The sequence below is a fragment of the Scyliorhinus torazame genome, chromosome 17 (genome assembly GCF_047496885.1).
Source record: "Scyliorhinus torazame isolate Kashiwa2021f chromosome 17, sScyTor2.1, whole genome shotgun sequence".
NCBI classification, from domain to species: Eukaryota; Metazoa; Chordata; class Chondrichthyes; order Carcharhiniformes; family Scyliorhinidae; genus Scyliorhinus; species Scyliorhinus torazame.
Window position 1 is genome coordinate 181,514,620 of NC_092723.1, and position 12,005 is coordinate 181,526,624.

The following is a 12,005-nucleotide window of genomic DNA, read 5'->3' on the forward strand; positions in this document are numbered from 1 at the left end:
CATCCTGCAACTTTGCCACAAAGGTTTCCAATCTCCACGTTTGAAGATCCTGTCTTGGAATTCTCTCCAAAGGTCACTACCGCTCCACAATATGGAGACAGTCTTTTAACTTCTTTAATGTCTCTTAACTGGAACTTGCGCCTGTGTCCTTGTCTTATTTGTGATACTTCTTGGGTGCGCCGAACTATCAATGGCTCCCAAAGTTTCTTCTAAGCTGACCTCTCTTGGCAGCACGGAACAAGCAAATGGCTACTGGGGCTTTGCCTGAGCCACAGCTGCCCAGAATACCAAATGCCTCCCAAGGCTTTAGCTGCATTGAGTTAGTCACCTTCTTCTTTACCTGCTCCGAAAATTGACTGACTAATATTCATTAATCCGTGAATTGCTCTTTGCTGACCCTATCAACACACTCCCATAGGGTCCCACCCTTGTTACCATGCAGGAACTAATGTAACATCATTGGAACATGCTGTACCTTTAACTTTTACAATCTCCACAAGGACTCAAAGTCAACAACCACAACCATCTTCCTTTGTGCCAGGTATGACTCCAACCAGTGTAACGATGGATCATTCATTTGGCACATCTGGCTGAAGTTGGTTGCAGAAATTGCTTCAGCCTTGACTTTTGCACTGATGTGTGGAGCATTCGCACATTGAGGATGGGGATATTTGTGGAGCATTTTCCTCCCGTGTGTTATTTAATTGTCCAACAACATTCACAACTGAATTTGGCAGGACTGCAGAGCTTAGATTTGATCTGTTGATTGTGGGGTTGCTTGCCTCTGTCTATTACATGTTCCTTCCACAGTTTGGCATGCAGGTAGTGACATGTAGCTTCACCAGATTGACACCTCATGTTTTCAGGTATGCCTGTTCCTACTCCTGCCATGTCTTCATAGAATCTCTACAGTGCAGAAGAGGCCATTCGGCCCATCAGGTCAGCACTGACCCTCCGAAAGAGCACCCGACCTAGACCCACTCCCCCGCCCTATCCCATAATCCCGTAACCTTGCCTAACCTACACTTCTTTCGATACTAAGGGGCAAATAAGTCTGGCCAATCTACCTAACCTACACATCTTTGGACTGTGAGAGGAAACCAGAGTACCCGGAGGAAACTCACGCACACACGTGATGAATGTGCAAACTCCACACAGTCAACCCAGGCCGGAATAAAACTTGGGTCTCTGGTGCTGTGAGGCAGCAGTGTTAGGCGCTGTGAGGCAGCAGTGTTAGGTGCTGTGAGGCAGCAGTGTTAGGCGCTGTGAGGCAGCAGTGTTAGGCACTGTGAGGCAGCAGTGTTAGGCACTGTGAGGCAGCAGTGTTAGGCACTGTGAGGCAGCAGTGTTAGGCACTGTGAAGCAGCAGTGTTAGGCGCTGTGAGGCAGCAGTGTTAGGCGCTGTGAGGCAGCAGTGTTAGGCGCTGTGAGGCAGCAGTGTTAGGCGCTGTGAGGCAGCAGTGTTAGGCGCTGTGAGGCAGCAGTGTTAGGCACTGTGAGGCAGCAGTGTTAGGCACTGTGAGGCAGCAGTGTTAGGCACTGTGAGGCAGCAGTGTTAGGCACTGTGAGGCAGCAGTGTTAGGCACTGTGAGGCAGCAGTGTTAGGCACTGTGAGGCAGCAGTGTTAGGCACTGTGAGGCAGCAGTGTTAGGCACTGTGAGGCAGCAGTGTTACGCACTGTGAGGCAGCACTGTGTAGCACAATCAATCACTCACAAGACGAGATGAGAAGGAGTCAATCGATGGCTTTATTATGCAGACTTCCCCAGCAGCACATTTACAGAATGCGGCTGCTGGGAGAACCCGGGCTCTTATACTTCGCCTTACTGGGTGGAGACAGTAGGCGGCTGATCCAATCGGGACCTGGCGTCTAACCACTAATCGCCTCTCGGCATCACAGGGTACCGCAATACCCCTAATGCATACCACCACACAGTGTTAGCCACTGTGAAGCAGCAGTGTTAGGCACTGTGAGGCAACAGTGTTAGGCACTGTGAGGCAACAGTGTCAGGCACTGTGAGGCAGCAGTGTTAGTCACTGTGAGACAGCAGTGTTAGGCACTGTGAGACAGCAGTGTTAGGCACTGTGAGGCAGCAGTATTATGCACTGTGAGGCAGCAGTATTATGCACTGTGAGGCAGCAGTGTTAGGCACTGTGAGGCAGCAGTGTTAGGCGCTGTGAGGCAGCAGTGTTAGGCACTGTGAGGCAGCAGTGTTAGGCGCTGTGAGGCAGCAATGTTAGGCGCTGTGAGGCAGCAATGTTAGGCGCTGTGAGGCAGCAATGTTAGGCGCTGTGAGGCAGCACTGTGATGCACTATCAATTACGACGAGACGAGAGTAGAGAGTAATCAAGGCTTTATTACACAGAGATGTGTGGCCTCCTACAGCTGCTGCCGAAATGGCTGCAGTTCGGAGAGCACACACATTTATACTCCACCTACTGGGCGGAGCCAGCAGGCAGGGATCTACCCCCGTACAGGGGCCTTACCGTAATACCCTTGTATGCAGTGCAGTATATACAATATAATGCAACAGTGGTGACTACCACATTCACCCCCTGTTAAAATGCGTCCAGCGGGGGTTGAGGAAAACTATTTACATAGGTTGTCATTAAAATTTCAGAGAAGGTTACAAATTTAGACGGTCGGGCGCCTTGATCCGTCGTTGAGAGCACCGCAGTGCTGGTGGCGAGTCAGGCGTTGGCACGGTCGTCGGTGATTCCGGGAACGTGTCGACATCCTCTTTATCCCCGGGTGGGACCAAGGGTAGGATGGATTGTCCTGGAACGGGGGCTGTGTTGGGGTGTGCTGGGGGAAGGGAGGGTGGCGCTGGGGCAGAGGGGGGTGTGTGTGGAAACCCAGCTGGTGCCAGGTCCCTGAGGGAGACTGTGGCTTGGCGGCCGTCGGGGTACGCTACGTAGGCGTACTGCGGGTTTGCATGGAGTAGCTGTACCCTTTCAACCAACCGGTTCCACCTTGTGGAGCCGCACGTGCTTGCGGAGGAGAACGGGTCCTGGAGCTGCCAGCCGCTTTGGGAGCGAAACCCCGGAGGTGGACTTCCTGGGGAAGGCAAAGAGACGTTCATGGGGGGTTTCGTTAGTCACCGTGCACAGGAGGGACCGAATGGAGCGAAGTGCGTCGGGGCGGAGCGACCGAATGGAGCGAAGTGCGTTGGGGAGGACCTCCTGCCAGCGGGAGGCCAGGAGATTTCTGGACTGTAGGGCCAGCTGGACGGCCTTCCAGACCGTCCCATTCTCCCGCTCCACCTGCCCGTTTCCCCAGGGGTTGTAGCTGGTCGTCCTGCTCGAGGCAATGCCCCTGTTGAGCAGGTACTGGCGCAGCTCATCGCTCATAAATGAGCATCCCCGGTCGCTGTGGATGTAGGTGGGAAAACCGAACAGAGCGAAGATGGTGTTGAGGGCTTTGATGACGGTGGCAGACGTCATATCGGGGCATGGGATGGCGAAGGGGAATCTGGAATATTCGTCGACCACATTGAGAAAATACGTGTTGCGGTCAGTGGAGGGGAGGGCCCCTTTGAAGTCCACGCTGAGGCGTTCAAAGGGGCAGAATGCCTTCACCAGGCACGCATGGTCTGGCCGGTAGAAATGCGGTTTACACTCCGCGCAGACCTGGCAGTCTCTGGTGACAGCCCTGACTTCCTCGATGGAGTAGGGCAGATTGCGGGCCTTAATGAAGTGATAAAAGCGGGTGACCCCTGGGTGGCCGAGATCGTTGTGCAGGGTCTGGAGTCAGTCCATTTGTGCGCTGGCACATGTATCTTGGGACAGGGCATCGGGGGGCTTGTTGAGCTTACCAGGGCGATACAAAATCTCGGAATTAAAGGTGGGGAGCTCGATCCTCCACCGCAAGATCTTATCATTTTTGATCTTACCCCGCCATGTGTTAAACATGAAGGCAACCGACCGTTGGTCTGTGAGGAGAGTGAATCTCCTGCTGACCAGGTAATGCCTCCAGTGCCGCACAGCTTCAACGATAGTTTGGGCCTCCTTTTCGACGGAGGAGTGCCGAATTTCGGAGGCATGGTGGGTGCGGGAAAAGAATGCCACGGGCCTGCCTGCCTGGTTGAGAGTGGCGGCCAGAGCGACGTCTGATGCATCGCTCTCGTCTTGGAAGGGGATCGTCTCGTCGACCGCGTGCATTGCGGCCTTGGCGATGTCGGCCTTAATATGGTTGAAGGCCTGGTGAGCCTCGGCTGTCAGTGGGAAACCGGAGTGGATGAGTGGGCAGGCCTTGTCCGCATAGTTAGGGACCCACTGGGCGTAGTACGAAAAGAACCCCAGGCATCGTTTGAGGGCCTTGGGGCAGTGGGGAATGGGGAGATCCATGAGGGGGCGCATGCGATCGGGGTCGGGCCCTAGGACTCCGTTCTGAACCACATAGCCGAGGATGGCTAATCGGTTCATGCTGAACACACACTTCTCCTTGTTGTAGGTTAGGTTGAGGAGTTTGGCGGTGTGGAGAAATTTGGAAAGGTTAGCATCGTGGTCCTGCTGGTCGTGGCCGCAGATGGTGACGTTATCCAGGTACGGGAGGGTGGCCCGCGGTCCGTACCGGTCAACCATTTGGTCCATCTCCCGTTGGAAGACCGAGACCCCGTTAATGACGCCGAAGGGAACCCTAAGGAAATGGTAATGGCGGCCGTCCGCTTCAAACGCGGTGTACGGACGGTCTGCCTTGCGAATGGGGAGTTGGTGGTCGGCAGATTTCAGGTCCACTGTCGAGAAGTCCCGGTACTGTGCAATCTGATTGACCATATTAGATATGTGTGGGAGGGGGTATGCGTCGAGCTGCATGTACCATAGAATCATAGAATCATAGAATTTACAGTGCAGAAGGAGGCCATTCGGCCCATCGAGTCTGCACCGGCTCTTGGAAAGAGCACCCTACCCAGATCCACACCTCCACCCTATCCCCATAACCCAGCAATCCCACCCAACACTAAGGGCAATTTTGGACACTAAGGGCAATTTAGCATGGCCAATCCACCTAATCTGCACATCTTTGGACTGTGGGAGGAAACCGGAGCACCCGGAGGAAACCCACGCACACACTGGGAGGATGTGCAGACTCCGCACAGACAGTGACCCAAGCCGGGAATCGAACCTGGGACCCTGGAGCGGTGAAGCAATTGTGCTAACCACTATACTACCATGCTGCCCCTTACCGATTGATGGTCTGACTGTAGTCAACGACCATCCTGTTTTTCTCCCCCGTTTTCACCACTACCACTTGGGCTCTCCAGGGGCTGTTGCTAGCCATAATGATACCTTCCCGCAGCAGCCGCTGGACCTCAGACCTGATGAAGGTCCTGACCCGGGCGCTGTACCGTCTCCTCCTGGTGGCGACAGGTTTGCAATCCGGAGTGAGGTTTGCAAACAGAGAAGGTGGGTCGACCTTAAGGGTCGTGAGGCCGCATACAATAAGGGGAGGTAGGGGCTCGCCAAATTTCCGGGATAGGCTCTGGAGGTTGCACTGGAAGTCCAGGCCGAGTAGCAAGTCAGTGCGGAGGTTGGGGAGGACGTAGAGCCGGAAGCCGCTGAACTCTACGCTCTGGATGGTGAGGATGCAGTACCCCCGGATCGCCACGGAGTGGGATCCGGAGGCCAGGGAGATTCTTTGGTTAATGGGGTGTACCGCGAGGGAGCAGCGCCTTACCGTATTGGGGTGGATGAAGCTCTCAGTGCTCCCGGAGTCCACAAGGCAGTATATCTCATGCTCGTCGACCTTCACCTTTGTCGACGCGGTCGCGAGGTTGTGCGGTCGGGACTGGTCGATCGTGACGGAGGTGAGACGCGGCTGGTCGTCAGCGGTTGCAGGCGATGAGCGGCCCAATGAGGTGCCCGACGGACAGGGGTCCTGAGGTGGGGAAGATGGCGGCACCCACGGGCCGCACGTGTCCTGAGGCAGGCAAGATGGCTCCGCCCATTGGTTGTGAGGCAAGCATGATGGCGGCGCCCATGGGCCGCACGTGCTGTGAGGGGAACAAGATGGCGGCGTCCACAGGCCGCACGTGGTCTGAGGCGAGGGGGATGGCGGCGCTCACTGTCCGCACACGGGGGGTGCAGGGACAATAGCGGCGATTGAGCGGGCCTGGCACACTGCAGCGAAATGTCCTCTCTTGCCGCAGGCCTTGCAGAGCGCGCTCCGTGCCGGGCAGCGTGCGGGGGGCGTTTTGTCTGTCCGCAGCAATAGCATTTGGGTCCCCCGGGGTTGGTTGGCTGCTGCGCGGCACAGGCGTGTGGTTGGCGGGGGGCGGTCGCTGATCGGGTCCCCGAGCAGTGCACGCCAGAAATCTTCCACAGACTCACCGGGAAGTTGGTGCCGCGTGGACAGGAGGTGACTGCATAGATCTTGTTGGTCTGCTGAGCGTAGTTCTCCTTCAGTAGCGCCATGGCCTCTGCGTAGATAGGCGCATCCTGGATGAGGGGAAAGACATCGGAGCTCAGCCGCGTGTACAGAATCTGGAGCTTCTGTGCTTCTGGGATTGGGTCTGTCGCAGATCCGATGTGTCCTTCAAAGCAAGCTAGCCAATGTGCAAAGTCCTTTTTGGCGTTGTCTGCTTGAGGATGCAGCTGCAGGCGAACTGGCTTGATGCGGAGATCCACCTTTGTAAAATCTCTGTGTAATAAATTGATGCACTATCAATTACGACAAGACGAGAGTAGAGAGTAATCGAGGCTTTATTACGCAGAGATGTGTGGCCTCCTACAGCTGCTGCCAAAATGGCTGCAGTTCGGAGAGCACACACATTTATACTCCGCCTACTGGGTGGAGCCAGCAGGCAGAGACCTGTACCTGTAGTACAGGGGCCTTACCGTAATACCCTCGTATACAGTGCAGTATATACAATATAATACAACAGTGGTGACTACCACACAGTGTTAGGCGCTGTGAGGCAGCAGTGCTAACACACCGTGTCTTCTTGCACCCTTCATTAAATGTGACCTCATTGATTGTTGTTCAGGCGCATGAGACACATTATATGGTGGCTGCCTCATTTACATTAAAGCCAAGGCCCTAAAGAATCTATATCACAGCTTCCCTCCCCCCCGATTTATGCTCAAATCCCACATTGAGGTATCTTGGGCATTTTGTGGGCTCAGTCCTTTGTACCCAATTTTATGAGCTTCAACATTTGGGAGATTTCCTTGACTAGAAACTTAATCGGATCCTCCATATATATGTTTCTGCCAGAGCAGATCAGGGACTAGTAATTCTGCAGTGAGTAACTCCCCTCCTGACACCCCAGAACCTATATACCATTTTCAAGGTACAGGTCAGGTACCTGATGGCAGACTCTCCACTTACCTGGATGAATACAAGTAAAACAGCAATCATGAAGCTTAACACCATCCAAGAAAAATCAGCCTGCTTGATTGGCACCCCATCTGCTACCTTAAATATTTATTTCCTCCACCACCAGTGCAGTGCAGCAGGGTGTACCATCCACAAGATACACTGCAGCAGCACGCAAAGGCTCCTTCAACAGCACCTTCCAAATCTGCAATCTCTTACCGCCTCGCAAAGGGGTTATTTCACTGGTCCCGAGTCAAAATCCTAGAATTCCCTCCCCCCAAAATTAAGAGCTGACCATTTTATTCTTCGCCGCATTAAGTTGGGCATAGTGTAACTGGATGCAAGAGGAGTGAATGCTGTCGGGAGCTAAGTTTGAATCCCTGATTTGACACATTGGGATTTGGGTTACAACTAAAATAAAATCTATTTTTGGATTTCTCACCCTGCTTGCTTTTATAAGACGGGTGAATCTGCTCAGTGAATGGACCTATCTCAGAGCATTCAAAGGTGCCTCTTGAAGACACATCAATGAAATAGAACATCCGAACAACTCAACTCATTCAACTTTCCCAAATCTTTTAAAGTTTGACAGTGAAAATGAGATCTATTTTGTCATTTTGCCATCAGTGGCAAAGAAATGGTGCTTCGTCCTGATGATTTTTCACTTTTTAAATGCTCTTTAAATAAAACTCCCCAAAATGTGATGTTGTATTTGGGTTATGATCTCAGTCACACCAAATTCAATATCACATTTTGGGGAGTTTTATACAAAGAGCATTTAAAAAGTGAAAAATCATTTTAATTCAACCAATTAATAAAGATTTTTAATTGTGGGAATTTCAAAAGCATCACTTGTAGAGGAGCAGGGAATAATTGACAGCCACCTCTGGCTTTCCGTGTTTATTGTGCCTGTGTGGACATCATTAGTAGCTGTCAGTTTCACGGTGGTAATGAGGGTGAACGTGTCATTATGACTGCAAAATCCTAGCCTGCGTATTGATTAAATGTTTTACAGAGAATAATGTCTTGTAAAATCCTAACTTTTAATTTCCTAATCTAGCATGCAATTGTGAAAATTGTGCGAGAGAAGTACTTGCAGACAGTGGCCTTTGAGAATAAAGAACAGCTTCAGATATTCCTCAATGAATTGTATATTTTCCTGGTGGATCAGATGCACTGTTGCCTACACAAGGTAAGGAACAGGTGAAGTGGGAAAACCTTTGTACCTCCTAATTTTATTTTACCTTTAGTCATGTGAGAGTACCTTTAAGACATGGATGTTTAATCAATGTACCTTTAAGAAAACAGTGATGTCAGAGAGTGGGTGGAGCTAAGCTCAGGGCAGCCATTTTGAAGTTTCAGTTTGAAGGAAAAGGGCTTGGGGAGTGTCTGTGTTTTGCAGTGAGCTGGATTTGCTGTGATCTCTGCCATGAAAGACTGTCTCTGGATCATTTGGGTGATTTAAACTCATAATAGTGAAGCCTTTAACCTGATGTGATTTTGTTTAAAGGTGTTGAGTCTCTAGGAAGTTTAAAGGAACACTTTGAGGAATTATTTACTGTTGTGATATTTTCAGAGTTATCTTTGAAGGAAGGGGTGTTAAGAGATCCAATGTTTATTTAAGATGTTAAGTTGAGTTCATGGAATAAACATTGTTTTGCGTTTAAAAGCCCACGTGTCCATAATTGTAATCCCACACCTAGGGAACAAGTCGTGTGCTAGGAAAAGCAAAAAATACATTAAAGGGGGAGGTTGGTTGAACTCCATGATACATTTTGGGGTTCTGAAAACGCCTCGCCCATAACAATTGGGGGCTCGAGGAGGATAAAAGTCTATCTATTGGATTGGCTTTTGTGAACTTAAAGACAGTGAAGGATTGTTGCTTTTCCGGTGTGGTATTTTAGTTTAAGTGGGGAGTGTGTTGTGGACAATGGCTCTTTCAGAGGCTCAGAAGTTTTTGGGGGTGGAGACTGTCACACGCAGTACGTTACGGACAGAGACGAAAAGCAGACTGTTGGGTCTGGCAAAAACATTGCAGTTAACATTACCTGACAAAATGCGAAAAGGTGAGGTAATTATGGCAGTGGTTAAGCATTTAAAGTTGCCTGAGATAGAGTTTGACTCATGGGAAATGGCAAAAATTCAGTTGCAAATTAAACAAATGGAACATGAGAAAGAATTAAAGCGGCTTGAATACAAAAGAGAGAGAGCGGGAAAAGAAAGAGAAAGAGATAGAGAGGAAAAAGAAAAGGAGAGAGAAGAAATAAACAAAGAAAGAGATAGAGAGGAAAGGGAAAAAGAGAGTTTGAACTTCGGAAACTGGCTCTGAAACATGAAAATCAGTTAAAATTGGCAGACGCAAAGGGACACGTACAGTTGGAGGAGATGGATGAGGATAATGAGACAGAGCGTCATAATCGAAGACGTGGTGGGGATCTAGTTAAATATGTCCAAGCATTGCCAAGGTTTGACGAGAAGGAGGTAGAAGCCTTTTTAATTTCATTTGAGAAGGTAGCTAAACAAATGCAATGGCCACAGGACATGTGGGTATTACTGATTCAAACAAAGCTGGTAGGTAGGACTAGTGAAGTGTTTGCATCACTACCGGAGGAGGTCTCTGGGACGTATGAGGAGGTGAAGAAATCCATCTTAGGTGCATTTGAACTAGTGCCTGAAGCTTACAGACAAAGGTTTAGAAATTTAAGGAAAGAATTTGGTCAAACATACATGGAGTTTGAAAGGCTCAAACAGAGTAATTTTGATAGGTGGATAAGGGCGTTGAAAATAGACCAAACATATGAAGCTCTCAGAGAAATTATACTTTTGGAGGAGTTTAAAAATTCAATTCCTGATGTAGTGAGAACTCATGTGGAAGAACAGAGGGTTAAAACTGCGATATTAGCAGCGGAAATGGCAGATGATTATGAATTAGTTCATAAATCAAAGATTGGTTTCCGACATCAGTTTCAGCCGGTGAGGGATAGAAACTGGGGACATGAGAAATACTCGAGTGGTAAAGGTAAAGGTGATCTAATGGGAGACAATAAAGACAGTGTACCTCAGATTAAAAAAGAAATCCAGGAGGGTGGAAAAGAAATGAAAAGATTCAGATGTTTTCACTGTAATAAACTAGGCCATGTAAAGTCACAGTGTTGGTGGTTGAAGAAAAGCACTGGGAAGGCTGATGTGGTAAAACAGGAGAAGACAGTGGGGTTTGTTAGGGTGGTAAAGGAAAGCCCAAGGGAAGCGAAGGAGGTGCAAATGATTGTACAGATTGTGTGGAAGCTAGATTGCACGTGGAGATCCGGGGCTGAGGAATACTGAAAGGGGAGTTTGAAATCCTGGATGTGGATCCTTGGTGTTGGGGAGAAGTTTCCAAGAGTGTTCTTTGAGAGTGAAATTTAGAAACCTTTGCGTAAAGTCAAAGTTCCAGTGAGATGAATTGGCTCACAGTGTGACAAGAATCGGGGAGCATTTGGTGAGAGATCCACACAAGTTGTTTCAGGTGGCATCTGTCACTTGGTTTCCAGAGTGTGGTGTGTCTGACCACAACACAGCCCGTTGGTTTCCATGAACTGTCTACTTACTGAGAACATAAGATATATTTTATAACTTGTGTTAGCCTTACAAATCTGTGTATATCTGTAAAGGTACAGCTGAGGTGAGGGAGCAGTATATAATAGCTAATGTTTTATTCTTTGTTAAAAGTCAATTGGCAGTCCTGTGACACTCTGTCTATCCACATCTCTAAACAGAAAATAAAAGTTAGGATCTGTCGAGCCGGGTTCCATTCTAGGACCTGACTGCCTAATAATAACACAAGCTGGGATTGCAGCCCCCCCACAGTATTTAATTGATTGCATAACAGAACCTTCACATTATCACCTCCTGCGACAATACCAATGGAATTTTAAAGTCACTCATCATTTTTTATTGTATTATGTTGTCTATCTTAAGTTTTGGTTCTAATTGGATGTCAGTTTAACATATTTTCTATCAAAATCCCATGCAACCCTAATTCGACCAATTCTAATACAAGTTGTAATTAGCACTTGACAACAACTTCACACTGGGGACGTTTGGATGTTGTCTCCTGTCTTACCAAAGTGACAGACAACAAGAAAATGTTTCCCCCTTTGTGATCATTTTATTGCCTTATTATGGTCACAATCGACAGATTACTTACATGGGGCTGGTTTAGCACAGGGCTAAATCACTGGCTTTGAAAGCAGACCAAGGCAGGCCAGCAGCGTGGGTTTACTTCCCGTACCAGCCTCCCTGAACAGGCGCCGGAATGTGGCGACTAGGGGCTTTTCACAGTAACTTCACTTGAAGCCTACTTGTGACAATAAGCGATTTTCATTTCATTTCATCAAATTTTGAATTGTGACCCTTGGATCACTGAGCTGGATACAGGGTTGGTCATTTTATGACCCTTGGCTCATTGAACAGATTGTTGAATATGTGCAACCATAGGGACTTCATTCTTGTCAGAATCTATTCCGCTGTCTAAAATTATCATTCTTTTTCGGCAGTCACAACTATCCTTCATGCACATGCGCCTGCCGAAATACATTCCTATATGGCTACTAAAGTAAGCTTTTTAAAATGTCATCGAATTTTATCGAAAGGGGTCCTTTGGCCCACCGTGTCTGTGCCGGCCATCAAGTATCTATCTCTTCTAATCC

The 12,005-nt window shown here is 49.1% G+C and overlaps 1 protein-coding gene across 3 annotated transcripts in view; it reads left to right on the forward strand.

The window, feature by feature from the left end:
* cfap70 (cilia and flagella associated protein 70) overlaps positions 1-12,005 on the forward strand; it is a 136,935-nt gene that overhangs the window by 80,911 nt on the left and 44,019 nt on the right. For all 3 annotated transcript variants that reach the window (XM_072481772.1, XM_072481774.1, XM_072481773.1), the window contains exon 16: positions 8,378-8,509. In XM_072481772.1, coding sequence (XP_072337873.1) covers positions 8,378-8,509 — 132 coding nt within the window. The remainder of the gene's footprint in view (positions 1-8,377; positions 8,510-12,005) is intronic.